This window comes from Leptodactylus fuscus, chromosome 2, assembly GCF_031893055.1.
Source record: "Leptodactylus fuscus isolate aLepFus1 chromosome 2, aLepFus1.hap2, whole genome shotgun sequence".
Taxonomy (NCBI): Eukaryota; Metazoa; Chordata; class Amphibia; order Anura; family Leptodactylidae; genus Leptodactylus; species Leptodactylus fuscus.
Genome location: NC_134266.1, coordinates 101,979,473 through 101,999,730, shown reverse-complemented (window position 1 = coordinate 101,999,730; position 20,258 = coordinate 101,979,473). Strand labels below are relative to the sequence as shown.

Genomic DNA, 20,258 nt, shown 5'->3' with positions numbered 1-20,258 from the left:
TGCTGGAGGAGGCGGAGTCTAAGATCGCTCCACACCAGTCTCCATTCAGGTCCGACCTTAGACTCCGCCTCCTCCAGCAGAGCCAGCGCTGATTGGCCGAATTCCGTACTCTGGCCAATCAGCACTGGCTAATGCATTGTATTGGCGTGATGAAGCAGTGCTGAATGTGTGTGCTTAGCACACACATTCAGCTCTACTTCATCGGGCTAATAGAATGCATTGGCCAGCGCTGATTGGCCGAATTCCGTACTCTGGCCAATCAGCACTGGCTAATGCATTGTATTGGCGTGATGAAGCAGTGCTGAATGAGTGTGCTTAGCACACACATTCAGCTCTACTTCATCGGGCTAATAGAATGCATTGGCCAATCAGCGCTGGCCAATGCATTCTATTAGCGTGAACTGAGTTTGCACAGGGGTTCTAGTGCACCCTCGGCTCTGCTACATCAGATTGCTACATCTGATGTAGCAGTGCCGAGTGTGCATCAGATGTGTAGTTGAGCAAAACTGACTCAGCACTGCTAAGTCTGCATTCGCATAGGAATGCATTGGCCAGCCTTCGGCCAATCAGCGCTGGCTCTGCCGGAGGAGGCGGAGTCTAAGGTCGGACCTGAATGGAGACTGGTGTGGAGCTATCTTAGACTCCGCCTCCTCCAGCAGAGCCAGCGCTGATTGGTCGAGTTCCGTACTCTGGCCAATCAGCACTGGCCAATGCATTTCTATGGGGAAAAGTTAGCTTGCGAAAATCGCAAACTGACAGGGATTTCCATGAAATAAAGTGACTTTTATGCCCCCAGACATGCTTCCCCTGCTGTCCCAGTGTCATTCCAGGGTGTTGGTATCATTTCCTGGGGTGTCATAGTGGACTTGGTGACCCTCCAGACACGAATTTGGGTTTCCCCCTTAACGAGTTTATGTTCCCCATAGACTATAATGGGGTTCGAAACCCATTCGAACACTCGAACAGTGAGCGGCTGTTCGAATCGAATTTCGAACCTCGAACATTTTAGTGTTCGCTCATCTCTAATAATGACCTCTCTTGATCTAGATTCAATGCTTGTCTTAATACATCCCAGGATTTTATTAGCCTTTTTTGCAGCAGCACCGCACTGTTGGCTCATGTTGAATTTGTGATCTACTATTATGCCCAAGTCCTTTTCCCCTATGCTATCACTTAGTTCTATTCCTCCCATACTATATATGTTTTTTACATTTCTGTTACCCAGATGTAGAACTTTGCATTTGTCCCTGTTAAATACCATTTTGTTCGCCTCAGCCCATTGTTCCAGTGTGTCTAAGTCCTTTTGAATACACTCTCTCTCCTCTCTAGTGTTAGCTATTCCTCCTATCTTCGTATCATCTGCAAATTTTATGAGTTCCCCAATAATTCCATCGTCCAGATCATTTATAAAGATATTAAAAAGTACTGGGCCCAGAACAGAGCCCTGCGGCACCCCGCTTTTGACTTTCTTCCAGTTCGATGTGTAGCCATTTAGTATTACTCGTTGTGCCCGATCATTAAGCCAGTTGTGAATCCACCTAACTGATTTTTGTCAAAGCCATACTTAATCATTTTTTCAATAAGAAGGTTATGTGATACTTTATCAAATGCCTTACTGAAGTCAAGATATACTATGTCCACAGCATTCCCTTGGTCCAACCATTCAGTGATTTTGTTGTAGAAGGAAATCAGGTTAGTCTGACAAGATTTATTGGTCCTAAAGCCGTGCTGGCTCTGGTTAATTAATGCCTTCCCATCCAGGTACCGAAGTAAATGTTCCTTGACAATTTGCTCAAAGATTTTTCCTGCTATCGAGGTCAGACTTACCGGCCTGTAATTTCCTGGATCGTCCCTTTTCCCCTTTTTGTAGATGGGGACAACATTTGCCCTTTTCCAATCTAAAGGGACCACTCCTGTTTCCCATGACTTACTGAAGATTATAGCAAGGGGTTCTGTTATTTCCTCTGCTATCTCTTTCAGGACTCTAGGGTGTAAATCATCTGGTCCTGGGGACTTGGTTTCCTGTAACTTGGCTAAGTGCTCTCTTACCAGACCTTCGCTTATAGTCAGCTTGGAGTCCTCCTTCCCCTCATCTCCATCACCATTAGGGCTAGTTCACACGTGGGCAAAGGGGAGGTTTTTGACAGCGGAATTCGCTTCAAAAACCTCTCCTTTAACATGGTGGTCTATGTAGACCACTAGCTTTTTTTTTCCTCCTAGCGTTTTCCGCCTGAAGAAGCGACATGACCTTTCTTCAGGCGGAAAACGCCTGAAGAATTGCATAGAAGTGAATGGGAGGCGAAAACCACGCGGTAAAAAACCGCGCAGTTTTTTGCACACAAAACCGCGCGGTTTTTTGCAAAAAACGCGCGGTTTTCGCCTGCAGTTTCTATAGCACATATAGGAAAAAAAAACCCTAGCGAAAACCGCTAGCGAAAACCGCGTCAAAAACCTCGTCAAAAACCGCGTGGAATGCAAAAAACAGCGTCAAAAAAACTCCCCGAGGTTTTTTACCTCGCACAAATAAGCTAGGCGGTTTTCACGTGCGAACTGACCCTTAATGTCGATATTTCCATTAGTTTCTTGGGAGAAGACGGATACAAAATATGAATTTAGTAGCTCCACCTGCTGTTCCACCATGTTAACTGTTTCTCCTTTGTCAATTTTCAACTTTTATATGTATTCCAGGGAAAGGAGGGATTTAGAACTGTTACTTTATTAATTTTTTTTCACTATTTTATGGGAGATTCTATACATTACTATTGTGGCTGGTCACAGACACCCCCCCACCCTAAAAAAATAAGAAAAAAATAAAAAAAATATTTTATTTTTTTTGCTTGGCTCGAGTATAAGCTGAGGGGGGCTTTTTCAGCACAAAAACTGTGCTGAGCAATTCGGCTTATACTCGAGTATATACGGTATATAAAAAAACACTGTAAATTAATAAAAGCAATGCATATTTGGTATTGCTGCGTCCGTAACAACCTGTACAATAAAACTGAAATAATGTTTAATGTAGACAGTGAACGTTGGAAAAAAACCTGCCGGAAGTATTGATTTTTCACCATATCACCTTAAAAAATATGGCATAAAAATTATCAAAAAGTAATATGTACCCCACAACAGTACTATAGATGAGCGAATAGTGAAATATTCGATTCGAATAAACCCTTAATATTCAACTTTGATCGAATCCCATTATAGTCTATGGAAGAAAAAAATGTTCATTTCAGGGAAAACCAATATTTGACTAAGGTGAGTCACCAAGTCCACACCTCAGGGAAGCGTGTCCGGGTGCATCTAACACGCCCAAGTATTACGCCACTATCACAGCCTATCAACTAGACACTTTCCAAACTCAATATAACCTCTATGAAAGTGGAAAAATACTTAAAACCAAACTTAGCTTCAGGCCCTTGGGGTGAGGTGAGCCTTGTACCAGCAGAGTATTAGGCCCTTGATGTGAGTTGAGCCTTGTAGGAGCAGACTTTTAGGCCCTTGAGGTTAGTAGTTCCTTGTACCGGCAGTTTTAGGCTCTTAAGGTAAGTTGAGCCTTGTAGGAACAGAGTTTTAGTCCCTTGAGGTGAGTTGAGCCTTGTAGGAGCAGAGCTTTAGGCCCTTGAGGTGGGTTGAGCCATGTACCAGCAGAGTTTTAGGCCCATGAGGTGAGCCTTGTAGGAGCAGAGTTTTAGGCCCTTCAGGTGAGTTGAGCCTTGTAGGAGCAGAGTTTTAGGCTCTTGAGGTTAGTTGAGCCTTGTAGGAGCAGAGTTTTAGGCCCTTGAGGTGGGTTGAGCCTTGTACCAGCAGAGTTTTAGGCTCTTGAGGTTAGTTGAGCCTTGTAGGAGCAGAGTTTTAGGCCCTTGAGATGGGTTGAACCTTGTACCAGCAGAGTTTTAGGCCCTTGAGGTGAGGTGAGACTTGTAGGAGCAGGGTTTTAGGCCATTGAGTGAGGTGAGTTGAGCCTTGTAGGAACAGAGTTTTAGGCCCTTGAGGTGAGTTGAGCCTTGTAGGAGCAGAGTTTTAGGCCCTTGAGGTAAGTCTTGTAGGAGCAGAGTTTTAGGCCCTTGAGGTTTATTGGGCCTTGTACCAGCAGAATTTTAGGCCCTTGAGGTGAGTTGAGCCTTGTAGGAGCAGACTTTTAGGCCCTTGAGGTGAGTTGAGCCTTATAGGAGCAGAGTTTTAGGCCCTTGAGGTGAATTGAGCCTTGGAATAGCAGAGTATTAGGCTCTTCTGATGAATTGAGCCTTTTAGGAGCATAATATTATGCTCTTTGCACTTTAAATGTCGTTTTTCAACGGTGATGGTGGAGGAGGAGGATGAACTGGTGAGCTGGAGCACAAACATGGAACTTCATGTTGGGGTGCGTGACACTAGTGGAGATGCAATTCTGGTTCAATCCAGTGGCTGTTCATTTTGATCAGCGTCAGCCGGTCAGCACCGTCAGCTAACAAACAGCTGCGCTTATCGGTGATGATTAGAGATGAGCGAGTACTGTTCGGATCAGCCGATTCGAACAGCACGCTCCATAGAAATGAATGGATGCACCTGGTACTTCCGCTTTGACGGCGGCCAGCCGCTTAACCCCCCGCGTGCCGGCTACGTACATTCATTTCTATGCGAGCGTACTGTTCGGATCGGCTGATCCGAACAGTACTCGCTCATCTCTAGTGATGATGCCACCGGCTGTGCTGAAGACCCTTTCAGATAGAACACTGGCGGCAGGGAAGGACAGCATCTCCAAGGCATAAAGCGCCAGTTCCGGCAACAGGTCCAACTTTGACACCCAATACGTGTAGGGCGCAGAGGGATTGGAGAGGACAGGGCTGTGGTCGGCCGGGTATTGAGGTATTGGTATTCATTTATGCGATTGGTCCTCCCCTCTACTAGAATGAAAGATGAGATGTTATTTTTATACTGGGGGTCAAGGATTGCAAAAATCCAGTATTGGTTGCTCTCCATGATGTGTACAATGCGTTTGTCACTGGAAAAGCAGCCCAACATTAAGTCAGCCATGTGTGCCAGAGTGTTACTCGGCATGATTTCGCTGCCCCCACCGGAAGGGTCACTCTCCATTTCCTCCTCTTCCTTGTCCCCTTCACCCCATCCGCGCTGAAGCAATGGGATGCACTGAACTTCCCCGCTAGCCTTGTGTGTGAGAATTACATCATCTTCCACTTCATCCTCCTCCATCATTCCACACTGAGAAGTTGACAGGAGTGTGCTCTGACTATCTTGCTGTGATGGGTCTGCTCCTATACCCAGACTCCTCAGCGTGCAATGCATTATCCCTGATTTCAATGAGGGATTCTCGTATCACACAGAGGAGCGGGATGGGTCACAGCTGACCCACTTGGTGGACTCCACAAAGACCCATAGGATTTCACATAGGTCTGTGATCCATGGCCACTCATGGTTGAGGAACTGAGGGAGCTGAGTTTGTGGCACCCTAGGGTTTTAGAGATGGTACTCCATCAAAGTTCTCTGCTACTCACACACCCAGCTCAACATATGGTATGTTGAGTTCCAGTGTGTGTTGACATCGCACAACAGCCAGTGTTCGGGAAGATGTAGTCGTTGCTGGAGGGTTTTGAGGCTAGCAACGGCTACTGTAGACTTACAAAAGTGGGCGCACAAGCGCCGCACTTTCACCAGTAGCGCAGGCATATTGGCGTAGGTTTTTAAAAATCGTTGTACCACCAAATTGAAAACGTGGGCCAGGCATGGAATGTGTTGGAGGCTGGCAAGCTCTAGAGCCGCTACCAGGTTCTGGCCATTATCACACACGACCATGCCTGGGCTCAAGTGCAGTGGCGAAAACCACATTGCTGTCTCCTCTAGGATGGCATCCCTCACCTTGGAGGCAGTGTGCTTTTTGTCCCCCAAGCTGATGAGCTTCAGCACGGCCTGCTGCAGCGTTTCTAGCTCACAGCTGGGGTTGATGTTACGGCAGACAAGGAGGAGGAGGGTGGTGGTTCAGAACCCCTGCCAGGAATCTTGGGCAGGGAGAGGAGGTAGGCCGTCCCAGTTTGCGACCTATTCCCAGTCTCCACTACATTCATCCAGTGTGCAGTGAGATGTAGCGTCCCTATCCACATGCACTTGTCCACGTGTCGGTGGTCAAGTGGACCTTAGTGCAAAGCGTGGAACTCAGGGCCCGCCTGATGTTATGGGACACGTGCTGGTGCAAGGCGGGAACGGCACAATGGGAGAAGTAGTGACAGTTAGGGATGGCATAGCGAGGTGCCACAGCTGCCATCAGGTCATGGAAGCCCTGAGTCTCCACAAGCCTAAATTGCAACATCTCCAGGGCCAGCAGTTTTGAGATGTGGCCATTTAAGGCTTGGGTATGTGGATGTCTTGCGATGTACTTCTGCCTACGCTCAAACACCTGGGAGATGGTGAGTTGCTGGGAAGAGGCGCATGATGGTGTAGGACAGGGGTAGGGAACGTATGGTTCTCCAGCTGTTGCAAAACTACAACTCCCAGCATGCATACTGGCTCTGCTGTTCTGGGAACTCCCATGCTAGTGAATGGAGCATGATGGGAGTTGTAGTTTCACAGCAGCTGGAGAGCCAAAGGTTCCCTAGCCCTGGTGTAGGAGAAGGAGCGGGTGCAGGAAAAGGGGAGGATGAGGGTGAAGTCCCCAACGTGGCAGAGGCAGATGTGGAGGTTTCCTGGCTGGTGGTCTGGACTGCAGCGCCAGCACTGGAAACAGTGCAAGAGGCAGTGGCGGCAACGCCGGGCGACGATTTGCTCTCTCCCACTGAGCGCAGTGCTTACCTTCCAAATGATGGCACATGGCTGAGGTGGTCAGGTTTCTCTTCTCAGAGTCCCTACTCATTTTTGAGTTGCACAGTGTGCAAACCGCACTCAGTTTGTCTTCCACACATATGTTGAAAAATTTACACTCCATTGAGGAACGTAGCCTCATTCGGCAAGTTTTTGGCGAGTGGCTAGGACAGGGAACATCTTGGGCCTTGCTGGCTCTGGCCTGGCTTCTGTGAAGCAACTGTCCCATGCCTCTGCCTCTAGCCACCTTTTTTGGTACTGCGCTTGCCTCCACATCTACACGGCTTTTCCCGCTAGACATCAACCCTGTCCAGGTCTGGTCGGTCGCCTCGTCATCCACCACCTCCTCTTCCAATTGCTCACTCTGCTCCTCCTCCTGGACACCACACATGACAAAAGCCTGCCCTGTGTCTCATCATCATCACTGAGGATGGGTTGTGGGTCCACAACAACAAAATCGCCAGGAGATGGCGGATGTTCCAGTGTTTGGGCATCAGGACAGAGAAATTCGTCTGGTAGCTCCTGGGATTCGAGAAGTGGTTGAACAGAGTGCGAGAGGGTAAAAGGTGCTCCGGCCTCGTCAGCGTTGTACTATGCACCCTGCTTAACATTGCCATCAAGCTAGGGATTGTGGATGAGCGCAATGCTGGCTGCCCCTCACCAGTAGCAGAGCAGAGCATTTCATATTTTGAAAATTGCAAAAAAAATTTTTTTTTAATTTCCATCAAATTTCCAATTTTTTAAAAAATAAATACAAAAATTCTGATCAATGTTTACCGCTAACATGAAGTACACTGTGTCAAGAAAAAACAATCTCAAAATCACTCTAAGTTATCACTATAAGTTATAGCGTCTCAAAGTTATTGCCATATAAAGTGACACGTCAGTTTTGAAAAATGAGGCCTGGTCCATAAGGTACTTTTAGACCTGGTCCTTAACCGGTTAAGCACTATTGCTGGATTATCTGCTACTATGTCATATCATTCTATCTAGAACAAAAAGTCTATGTGTCGAGCCATTTATTTTTTTTTATGTATTCTTATTGTGAGGTTGTTTTGCACAAATAAGCCTTATATCTAAACATGATAACATTTATGTATTAGTAGCAGGAGGACCCGGCTTCGCACGGGTATATTTATTTTTTTGTTTGAGTAGTGGTCCCATAAGAATTGCCCAGTTTTGCACTGGTCTATTTTGTATGTTGTTTGTGTGTGTGTCCATAAGGGTCATGTGATTATGTGTATCTCAGTTTGGATATCAGTGAAAAACTTGCAATCGGTTGTTATGGATACCTGGAGTAAACCTGTGTGTAGGACTTTATGTAACAGTGTCATCAACAGCGCCCTACCCCTTAAAGGGATTCTACCATTAAACTACCTTTTTTTCTAACGAACACGTCGGAATAGCCTTAAGAAAGGCTATTCGTCTCCTACCTTTAGACGTGGTCTCCGCCGCGCCATTCCATAGAAATACCGGTTTTAACCGGTATGCAAATGAGCTCTCCGCAGCAATGAGGGCGAGCCCCAGCGCTGAAAGGCCGATGAGCGCATCCCCATTGCTGCCTGAGAGCTCTTTCCTGCGCCGCCTCTTTCTTCTGCAGCAACTCCGCCTCTTCTGGCTTCTCTTGCTCTTGTAGTTCTATACAGGAGCATAGAGAGGCCACCCCAAAATGGCCGCTGGCTCCTGTATTGAACTGCAAGAGCGGCTACCCAAAAATGGCCGATTATTTACATTGAGATACTCCAGGATAGCATCTCTTAGAAAGCCCTCAAATATCATACCCACCACAGAAGTCAAACTTACTGGCCTATAGTTTCCATTTTCACTTTTACACCCCTTTTTGAAAATTGGCACCCCATTTGCTATTCGCCAGTCCTGTGGTACAGACCCAGCCATTACTGAATCCTTAAATATTAGATACAATGGTCTATCTATGACCATGCTTAATTCCCTCAGAACTCGGGGATGTATGCCATATAGACCAGGTGATTTCTCTATTTTAGTGTTATGCAGGCGGCGCCGTACTTCTTCCTTGGTTAAACAGGTGACATTTAATTGAGAGTTAACATTACCCCTAATCATGTTGCCGGCCAATGGATTTTCTTGTGTAAACACTGTAGAGAAGAAGGCATTTAATACTAGTGCTTTTTCCTCATCCAGATTATTTCTGAGTGCGCCCACATTGTCAGTTTTTATTCTCTTATTATTTATGGGAAGAATATGCAAATCTATCTTCCGTGATGTAATTAGGAAGACAGTGCCTCAGTCATGCAGCCCAATAGAGGGTGCTCCCTTTAACATCATGCCCGACCTTTCCAGAGGCCTTTGCTGCAATGATGTGGGATTTTACCAAGTACAGTCTCTCAGCCGATGACAGCTGTTTCGATCTGATTGGATCTCTTCAGCCCAGCGCAGAAAAGAATGACTTGGCAGAGGTGAGAAGCTTCTAGACAGGGTTAAGGGGATATTGTCACTCCTTAGGGAGAGACCACCATTTAGGTGTGTGGAGTCTTATTAAGCCATTTGCACTCCACTTTGGAAAGGAACATGGGAAGAATATGCAAATCTGCCTTCCATTATGTAATTAGAAAGACATTGCCTCAGTCCCACATCATTGCAGCAAAGACCTCTGGGAAGGTCGGGCATGATGTTAAAGGGAGCGCCCTCTATTGGGCTGTATGACTGAGGCTTCGAGCATTCGTATTTCATAGGTTTATATTCCCTACTCTTCCACTGCCTACTGACTGTTCTAACCCCACCCCCTGCTCCACCCCAGTTACAGTATCTAGCCCTCTTTCCATTTCTACAATATCTTTCCCTCTGCATCTGTTACCCTCCCCCAGTCCCTAGTTTAAACACTCCTCCACCCGTCTAGCCATCTTCTACCCCAGCATAGCTGCACCCTCCCCATTGAGATGCAGCCCATCCCTAGCATAGAACCTGTAGCCCACAGCAAAGTCGACCCAGTTCTCCAGGAACCCAAACCCCTCCTTCCTACACCAACTCTTGAGCCACTTGTTCACCTCCCTAATCTCCCGCTGCCTTTCCTGTGTGGCTCACGGAACTGTCAGTATTTCTGAGAATACTACCCTGGAGGTCCTTGCCTTCAACTTGCTCCCTAAATCCCTGAAATCATTTTTAACCCCTTCCTGACTTTAAGCAGTAGACAACCGTCTCTAATGCCTCCAATCGGTCCCCGGACCGATCGGAGGCATTAACCCCTCCAGCCGGAGGCGCCATTTTCCTGGCGGCGCATGGGCGCTGCCATTTTGCCGGTGATCGCCAGCTCCTGGAGCATGCTCCAGGGCCGACATTACGTTGCCATGACAGCCGGGAGTTTTTACATGGCTCCCAGGCTTGTCTGCATTGTAATGCATTGCATTAGTGATAAGTCCCCCTGGGGTTCAACACCCCTAGGGGGTCTAATAAATGCAAAAAAGAAAAAAAAAAAAAAGTAAAAAAAAAAAATATTTAAAAAGTATTAAAAATTCTAATCACCCCCCTTTCCCTAGAACACATATAAAAGTAGTTAAAAACTGTGAAACACATACATGTTAGGTATCCTCGCGTCCGAAATCGCCCGCTCTACAAATCTATAAAAATATTTTTCCTGTTCAGTAAACACCGTAGCGGGAAAAATAGTTAAAAGTAAATAAGGAGACACAGAACAAGGCTCCAGGACACAGGTTCAAATCCTGACAATAGGTGAGTCTTCAGGGCCTTCTTGAAGCTTGTGATTGTGGGGGTCACTCTTATGTGTCTTGGTAAGGCATTCCAGTAAGCGAGATGCACAAGAGAAATCTTGGAGACGGTTGTGTGAGGAGCGGATGAGAGCAGAGCGGAGTAGAAGGTCTTTGGAGGATCTGAGGTTACATGTGGGCAGGTAGCAGGAGATTAGGTCAGAGATGTATGGAGGGGACAGGTTATGGATGGCTTTTTATGTCAGTGTTAGTAACTTAAACTCAATTTGCAGGTAGCCAGTAAAGGGATTGGAAGAGGGGAGCAGCCAATCAAGAGCTGGGGGTGAGGTGTATTAAGTGAGCAGCACAGTGTAAGGTGGACTGGAGGGGGGGGCAAGAGTATTCGCCGGGAGGCCATGGAGAAGAGTGTTACAGTAATCTAAGTGGGAGATTATGAGGGCATGGACTAGCATCTTTGCAGTCTCTAGGGTGACGAAGGAGCAGATTCGATGGATGTTCTAGAGTTGGAGGTGGCAGGAGGTGTTGAGGATTTGAACGTGTAACTTCAAGGATAGGTCAGGATTATCCCAAGGCAACGGACCTGTGGGACAGGGGTAAGCATGGTTCCATTAATTTTGAAAGATGGGTCAGGTAGAAGGGCTGTTCGAGGTGGGGAACACGTACGTGGGGCACATGACGTACCACATGTTGAGCAGGGTGTGTAAGCAGCAAAGATCCTTGATGGAGTACCATCTCCAAAACCCAAGGGTTCCTCAAAGTCAACTCCTGCAGTTTCCGCACCATGAGTGGCCATGGATGACAGACTTATGTGAGATACTACACGTCTTTGAGGAGTGCACCAAGAGGGTCAACTGTGACGATGCACTAGTGAGTGTAACCATCCCGCTCCTGTGTGTGATGCGAGAATCCCTCATCGCCATTAGGGATAACACATTGCATGCTGAGGAGTCGGGGATAGGAGCAGACCCATCCCAGCAGGATAGTCAGTGCACACTCCTGCCAGCTTCTCAGCCTATAATGACGGAGGAAGAGGAGGAGGATGATGAAGTGGCAGATGAGATAATTGTCACACACGAGCCTAGCGGGGAAATTCAGTGCATCCCATTGCTTCAGCGCGGATGGGGCGAAGGGGAGGAGGAAATGGAGAGTGACCCTTCCGGTGGGGGCAGCGAAGTCATACCAGCTAACAGTCTGGCACACATGGCTGACTTCATGTTGGGCTGCTTTTCCAGTGACAAATGCATTGTCAAAATCCTGGAGAGCAACCAATACTGGATTTTTGCAATCCTCGACCCCCGGTATAAAAATAACATATCGTCTTTCATTCTGGTAGAGGGGATTCATGATTGTCACAAGCAAATATGATGGAATTGTTTCCATCAACGCTAGGTGGCGGAAGAGAGGACAGTTACTCCAAGAGGCTAACAACTGCCATCCGGTCCACACCCACTAGGGGCACACTCTCCAAGGTCTGGGACACCTTAATGGCACCCCCTTGCCAAACTACCACCACTGAGGGGCCTATTGTCACCAGGAGGTACAAGTATAGGCGATTGTTGTGGGAGTACCTGGCCGACCCCAGCCCTGTCCTCTCCGATCCCTCTGCGCCCTACATTTATTGGGTGTCAAAGTTGGACTTGTGGCTGGAACTTGCGCTTTACACCTTGGAGGTGCTGTCCTGTCCTGCTGCCAGCGTTCTTCAGCACAGCCGGTGGTATCATCACCGATAAGCGCAGCCGTCTGTCAGCTGACTGCCACTGGATTGACCCATCATTTGCATGTCCACGAGTGTCAAGCACCCCAACATGAAGTTGCATGTGTGTGCTCCAGCTCTTCATTCCTCCTCCTCCACCATCACAGTTGAAAAACAAAATTTAAAATCACCCCAATAAGGCTCATCTCAAGGGCTTAATATTATGATCCGACAAGACTCTATTCATCCATAGAGCATAATATTAGGCTCCTACAAGGCTCAATTCATCCCAAGAGCCAAAAACCAAATCTGCTGTTTAAAAGCTCAATTCACCCAAAGGGCCAAAAACTAAAACTCTGCTGGTTAAAGGCTCAATTCACCCAAAAGGCCAATAACTAAATCTCTGCTGGTTAAAGGCTCAACTCACCCAAAGGGCCAAAAACATTGCTGGTAAAAGGCTCAACTCACCCAAAGGGCCAAAAACACTGCTGGTGCAAGGCTCAATTCACCCAAAGGGCCAATAACTAAATCTCTACTGGTTAAAGGATCAACTCACCCAAAGGGCCAAAAACTTTGCTGGTGCAAGGGCTACTCGAAACAAATATCGAATATTTCACTACTCGCTCATCTCTAGTGGTATGTGACTGGGCGACGTTGAATGTCCAAGAAAGGGTCAGGTCTGAGATACCAAGGGATGAGAGAGTTTCTAACAGGAGGGAGTGGTCGACTGTGTCAAAAATAGAGGAGGAGGACAGAGTAATGACACTTGGCTTTGGTGGTTAGAAGTTGTTGTGTTTTTAATAGTAGAAAACAAACAAAAGGCAAGTATGACAATTAATGACAAAAAAAAAAAAAGTAGAAACAGACTGTAGTAGAAATTCACCAAAAAATAGTTATATTTAGTATATCAACATCATTAGTAGTAAGGGACATACACAAAAGGGAATTACATACACAGTAACCACCAGTCAGTAGAGAGCCAAGATGGAATAAATCCCTGTCTATGCTATGACACACAATAAAAGATGGACTATGATTCTAATAAAATATAATGCATTAGTATAGAGTCGATATAGTTCAAAGTGTTGTACCTCAAGAATATAAGTAATAGGAAGCATAAGTGCATGAACAGTTTCAACAACACAGAACATGGAGTACAGCTATGCTCAAATAAGGGTACCCAATATCAGCATGTAAACATCCAAATAGGATATAGTAAAGCTTACCCATGATAATGGTGTAACAAGCGCACTAAGCAGGGAGAGACACCTGCTGGCCGGAAACCCGGACGAGCGTTTCGGCACACAGCCTTCGTATTTACTTACTGATCGCCATTCCTCATGATGAACAGCGTCAGTATGTCGCTGACAGCAACATGATATGGGGTGTACGGTGCTCCCTGGAGGGCTAAAGGGGAAGCAGAGGTGGCCGTGAGTAGGAGCGGAGATCAGTAAATAACACTGCGGCAATAGTATTTGTTGAGTGAACCAAGCGAGATTTGTCTGAATGACCAAATACATATGAACTGAAACTATTATTATACTCTGAGGGAAAAAAAACTCCCACCAAAAACAGGGGTTCTGAGTGGTTACAAATTAAGATAAAGCAAATTAAAAAGCTCATGCACATGACTATTTTACAGCTTCTATTAAACCTTATTTTTTATTAAACCCTCTTTTAATAGTATTTGACTACAGTCATCATTGTTTTCTGCTGTTTACATTCAATAAATGACTGAAATAAGTATTTAGTTCCATTATTTTATACAATGTATCTTATGGTTTAAATGATTTCATGTAATAAATTGATCTCTTGAAGCTTTGTTACATGTCCAGATGTTCTCCTGATGATTTCAAAGGCACACAATCAAATCCATCTGAAGATCTCTAGAAGAAAAAAAAACAAAAAAAACTATCAATAATTATATACATGACTGTTTTTTGAAAATCAGACCTCATCAGTGAAAACAAATAAACTTGCTCCCAGAGCCACTTTAAGGAAGACTTTATAGAAGAAATCTAAGGGCATAATCTGGGAATAAAAGCCAAACCAAAATAACTCCTCCAAAAGAAAGAGGGTCCTATCTGCAAAAATAGTTTCGAGCAGCCTTTCGTCAGTGCACAGCAGGGTACTGGTTGACTATTTAATAGGTCTCGACTTAGCCAGAATTCTTAGCAGGCCATTCCCTGTACCATCTCTCCCTAATGGGATAAATCACCCTTTGTGACAAAGTTGTTTCCAAATATTTCTTATTGGATATAGTGTATGTGTATATATATGATAGGGATCCAGAATCTTTGTCAGATGTAACCACTAAATTTCAATAGTTACTTTCACTTTAGCTTCAGACAAACTGTTCCCCATCGGCAAGATTGTGGGAGTTGTTTGGTTTCACTATCAGAAGGTTCTCAGGCCTGCCATTGCTATGTTACTATTGAGCCTAATTTTCCCATAGACGACAGTAGTATAGTATTACAGACACTGCTTTAAGGGCTCGTTCACACAGGGGACGGTGGGGCGGATTTTGGCACTGAGAGTGACGCAGGAAGCTGTGTCACTCTCGGGTCAAAACCTGCCTGCCACGGCAGTCGCGGTTTCCCCCTCCAGAGTCGGCTCTAATGAATGGGCCGACTCCGGAGGTTGCTGCCGCCAGGCGGAAGCCGCGGCTCGGTGATCCGTGGAATCCGCCTGAAGAAAGGGCAGCTCTATTGGTCTCCATAGACCACCATTGTATGGAGGCGGATTTTGAGGCGAAATCCGCTGTCAAAATCCGCCTCCTTGCCCCCGTGTAAACTATCCCAAAGCCATCCAATGATCAGTTTTTGTTCAAGCTCAATTAAGGGGTTAAATAAAAGTTTACTTTTTTAAACCTTAAAAATATTAACTAAATACAAAAGTATAAAAATCTCAAATCACTCACTTTCCCTACTATGCATCTAAATGTAAACAACCCCCCTCACATTATGTATTGCCGTACTCAAAAATGCTTGTACTATAAAAACATAAAAATATTTAAACATAGAAACATAAAGGATCGATGCCAGAAGACGTCCACATGGGTCATTTAGTTTGCCTTTATATTATATATGTGGTCTTTTTATACTTGATAATAAAGCATGTGTTTATTAGGCAAGAATGCATCCTTAGCACAGCAACACTGGGATATCATGGGGACAGATTGTAATGTGCAATCACACATTCTTGGTCATATATTCACATACATGCCATTAATATGTATACGGACACCCACATATATTTAAATACATTGTACATATATATATATATATATATATATATATATATATATATATATATTGTAAGGGGTTCAGCTCATACAGTTGGAAGCGGCAATGACACCATGCAGACAGGTAGTAGGATAACCAAGTCCAGAGGGTTTTTATTTAGTCTTTCGGCATAAAAACCACGGTGGCGACAAAGTAACAAAACCTAAGCCTTGTCCGGCTCTACCTATACAACAGTTTACCTCTCTGACCCAGAGCAGGTTGAGTCACCACATTAGCAGGTCAAAGTCCACACTATACCTGTTGGTCTCAGGAGTGTTTTCCTCACACCCTCCGTGTGTGTATCAGGCCCATAACTGAGCTTCCTTCCCCAGTAAATAGCCCTAAGGAAGCTCACCTGTGAATGCCCCGGACTCAGGGCAAAACCTGTGGTGGAGTAAGGGTTTGGACTGGAAGGCTCCCACTACCAACCTGCCCTCCAGTCCAGAAAAGCCAGCCCATAATATGGAACAAGAGCTCTAGCAGACTATGCTCTGCTAGAACATGATTGCTCTGGCTTTTCTTTATCTCGCCTGGCTGAGGAAACCAGGCGTTGCCTGGCTGAGGAAACCAAGCGAGATATACACTCCATCCACCACCTTACCGTACACTTTACCACTATATATATATATATATATATGTATATATACTGTGCATATACACATATATATGTACCGTAAATATATACTATTAGAGATGAACAAATACTCTAAATATTCATATTCGATCGAATTCCACCCGGTATTCACAGTAAAAATTTGATTCCCCTCCCACCCTCCCTGGCGCTTTTTTTTACACCAATAACTGTGCAGGGGAGGTGGGATAGGAAGTAGGAAAATGTAGGCATCGAAAAAAAATCAGAAAAAGTAATTGGCTGGCTAAATCAGGTGACCTCCACTTTATACAAATAGTGGATTTCAGATTCGGTTCATAAGTGACTGTGAACTAGACAGAGATAAATGTACTGTCAGGGTTAGCTAGGAATTAGCTTTATTTAGGTAGGAATCTTACTCAAACAGCTCTTTGAAGCTCTATACACCTTGACTCCAAAGTGCTGCGACCTTGCCAGCCCGAGATACATGCAAGAGTACGGTCAATGCATTCCTATGGGAAAAAGTCAGCTCCCGCATAACGCAAGCTGCCAACAATCCCGACTAGCATATGGTGCACTGCCACGATGTGTTTGCAATGAACTTACTCTCGCATTTAGCTGAGTCTGGCAAGGTCTCATCACTTTCAAACTTCGCCTGCAAGCACATCTCGTGGCAGCCCATTATATGCTAGTCAGGATCCCTGGCAGCTTGTGTTATGCGGGAGCTGACTTTTTCTCATAGGAATGCATTGACCAGCGTTGATTGGCCGAATGCTATAAAGTGTACAGCATTCGGCCAATCAATGCTGGTCAATGCATTCCTAAGAGAAAAAGTCAGCTCCCGCATAATGCAAGCTGCCAGGGATCCCGACTAGAATATAATGGACTGCCATGAGATGTTCTTGCAGGTGAAGTTTGAAAGTGATGAGACCTTGCCAGCCTGAGCTAAGTAAGGGTCAATGCATTCCTATGGGAAAAAGTCAGCTCCCGCATTATTAGTGGCGTAATACAGGGTCTTGGGCATGTTAGATGCACTCAGGCATGCTTCTTCTGCTGTCCCAGTTGCATTCCAGAGGTGTTGACATCATTTGCTGAGGTGTCATAGTGGACTTGGTGACCCTCCTTAGTCGACTAGTGGCTTCCCCTGAAACAAACTTTTTCCCCCATAGACTATAATGGGATTCAATATTCGTTGAAATAGTCGAATATTGAGGGGCTATTCGAATCGCATATTTCACTGTTCGCTCATCCCTATATACTATACACACAATACTGCATATACATATATTGCAACACATACATGTAAATATATATATATATATATATATATATATATATATATATATATATATATGCACTATACACATATATATGCATATAGATGTAAATATCGAAAACATGCATACATTTCTAAGGTTCCAGGTGAGTATAAATTCACTTATAGCCACACCTGACCATGGATTAGTTTGAAATTGCAGCCTAGATGCCAAGTGAAATTACGCTAACTCCAATGCCACGTTCAACCGCTGGCCAGGTATAACACTGTTTCTGAATTATGGCAGCCATGCCATTTCTAATCCTGGGCAGCATCGTTAAAGTTCTTTTTATATTATCATTTTATTTTGAAGAAATAAAAAAAAAAAATCCACCTTTTCAGAAAAGGATATAAATTTGCGTAATATTGATTGTCTGGTGCTATATAATAACTCATCTTCAGCATCCTCTCCTTCCATAATGGCACAGCTGTCAGCTGCTGGAAGTTCACCTTCTTTAGATGGAGCACTTATCATCAGTCGTGAATATTTGTATTCCAAGCTAGGAACATTGAAAATATAGAATCAATTAAATACAGTTTACATGAAACAGCATATTACGCAAAATGGTTTCCACTACTGGTCATTTTGAATTTTAAATACACATACCTTATATATATTAAAATGTAGCCAAGTTCAGCATGTTAAAAAAAGACCTGTCACTATACACAAAATGTGCAGAGCCATACATCATTTGATTGTAGCTGCCTGTCCCCCTAATTAATGTGACATTTATTTTATTTAGATCCATAAATCTGTTCAAAATATATGGCTCCAAGAAGAGTAATGTAAACAAGCTCTGCTTCTTCAAGTGGGCGGTAGCCTTTAATTTTCTCAGCGAAATATACAAGGTTACTGCCCACCTGGAGAATCAGAGCTAGATTATATATAATCTTCTAGAAGCCATATCTTCTGAAAAAGAGGATGGATTTAAAAAAAACAAAAAAAAAAACAGCTAAATTGATTGGGCAACATTGGATCAATTTTTCATGTATACCTAATTACGGTCTTTTCCATGGCGCATCAACCTGTCTTACCTTCACAATAAATGTATTTGTTTATTCATCACTGAATCAAGAGTGTGCAGCAGATACTTTTTTTTTGGATACTGACAGGGTCAGAGGACCCATTTTCTGCTTGCATCTCAATCCAATATATGAGTGTGCGGTTCCACTGTTTTCTTACGTTAGGAGTTATAGTACGGCCTGAGACTGCAATGGATATATCAGGGACAGATCTATTAGATGGTGGAAACAGTAGTAGTTCAGTTTTAGAGAGATTTAGTTTCAGATAGAGCGAGGACATGATATTAGAGACAGCAGAAAGACAGTCCCTGGTGTTCTGTATTAGTGCAGGGGTGATGTCACGGGAAGATGTGTATAATTGGGTGTCATCAGCATAAAGATGGCACTCGAAGCAACATCTGGTGATTGTTTGTCCAATGGGGGCAGAGAGATAGCAGATTAAATGAAAATAGACCAGGCGTTCCAAGATATTAGAGCTGAAGGGGAGGTTAGAGACTGGTCAATAGTTAGCAGCACAGGATAGCGGGGTTATAACAGCATGCTTGAAAGAGGATGGGAAAATTCAAGAAGAGAGTGGTTAAATATTTTAGTAAGGTAAGTCATGACAGAAGGCGACAGAGATTGGAGAAGGTGTGAGGGGAAGGGGTCACTACTGCAGGTGGTATGGCAAGATGAAGAAAGTAGATGAGAGACTTTCTCTTCTGTAACAGGTTCAAAAGATGAGAATGGACAGTCTGAAGTGCGGTTGGTGAGAGGATCAGTACTATGGTAGGTGTGGGAATCAATGCCACCTGGGGATTGGCCAGTTATTTCCTGACGGATCTTATCAATTTTATCATGGAAATAAGTGGCAAGGTCATCAGCACTAAGGTCTGTGAATGGCGTCTGCACCTTGGGTGTGAGTAAGGATTGAAAAGTTTCAAAAAGCCTTTAAGAGTTGCTGGAGAGAGAAGAGATGAGGGTGGTGAAATAGTCTTGTTTGGCGAGGTAAAGGGCAGAACTATATGTTGTAAGCATAAATTTGAAGTGGAAGGAATCTGCAGGTGAACGTGATTTTCTCCACAGACATTCGGCACACCTAGAGCACCGCTGAAGAAAACGTTTCTGTGACGTGTGCCAGGGTTGCTGCCTCCTATGTGGGACTTTATGAGTGGAGGAGGGAGCCACCTCATCCAATGCATTTTTAAGGGTTTCATTATAGTGACTGGTGGCCAGATTGGGATAGGAGATTGAATAGATGGGGACAGAGAGGACTGTAAAGTATTTGAGAGGTGCTGGGTTTCGATAGCACGCAAATTCCTATATGTGTGTTCGGTAGGTGTATCTTGTGAAGGGGAAAGAGCACTGATGGTGAGAGATAGAAGGTTATGATCAGAGAGCGGCAGAGAAGAGTTAGTAAATCTAGAAACTGTGAGGAGACGATGGAAGACTAGATCAATCGTGTTGCCATCTACTTGTGTGGCGAAAGAAGAACATTGTGAAAGACCAAAAGAGGTGGTTATTGAGAGGAACTGTGAGGCAGCTGGGGAGACAGGGGGTGTCAACAGGTATGTTAAAGTCACCCATGATGAGGGTAGGAATTTCACTGGATAAAAAGTGGGGAGGCCAAGAAGCAGAGTGGTCCAAAAATTGGTAGGGTGAGCCAGATGGACGGTAGATCACGGCTACACATAAGGAGAGTGGGCGGAAAAGTCTGATAGCATGTAATTCAAATGAGGGGAATGTGAGGGAGGGTACCGGTGAAATGGACTGAAAAATGCACTGTGGCGACAAAAGTAAGTCTACCCCACCACCACACCTGTTGTCAGGCCTGTGTACGTGAGAATTGTAGGCCACCATGAGACAGAGCAGCAGGGTAGGCCGT

General features: G+C 44.8%; 1 protein-coding gene across 1 annotated transcript in view; it reads right to left on the bottom strand.

The window, feature by feature from the left end:
- Window positions 1–13,901: 13,901 nt before the first annotated feature.
- The window catches only part of ELAPOR1 (endosome-lysosome associated apoptosis and autophagy regulator 1), a 168,160-nt gene continuing 161,803 nt past the window's right edge, over window positions 13,902–20,258 (bottom strand). Inside the window, exons 21-22 of the mRNA XM_075264364.1 lie at window positions 17,706–17,871; window positions 13,902–14,069 (exon numbers count right to left, since the gene is read on the bottom strand). Of these exons, the coding sequence (XP_075120465.1) occupies window positions 14,007–14,069; window positions 17,706–17,871 (229 nt within the window). The 3' untranslated portion in view covers window positions 13,902–14,006. The remainder of the gene's footprint in view (window positions 14,070–17,705; window positions 17,872–20,258) is intronic.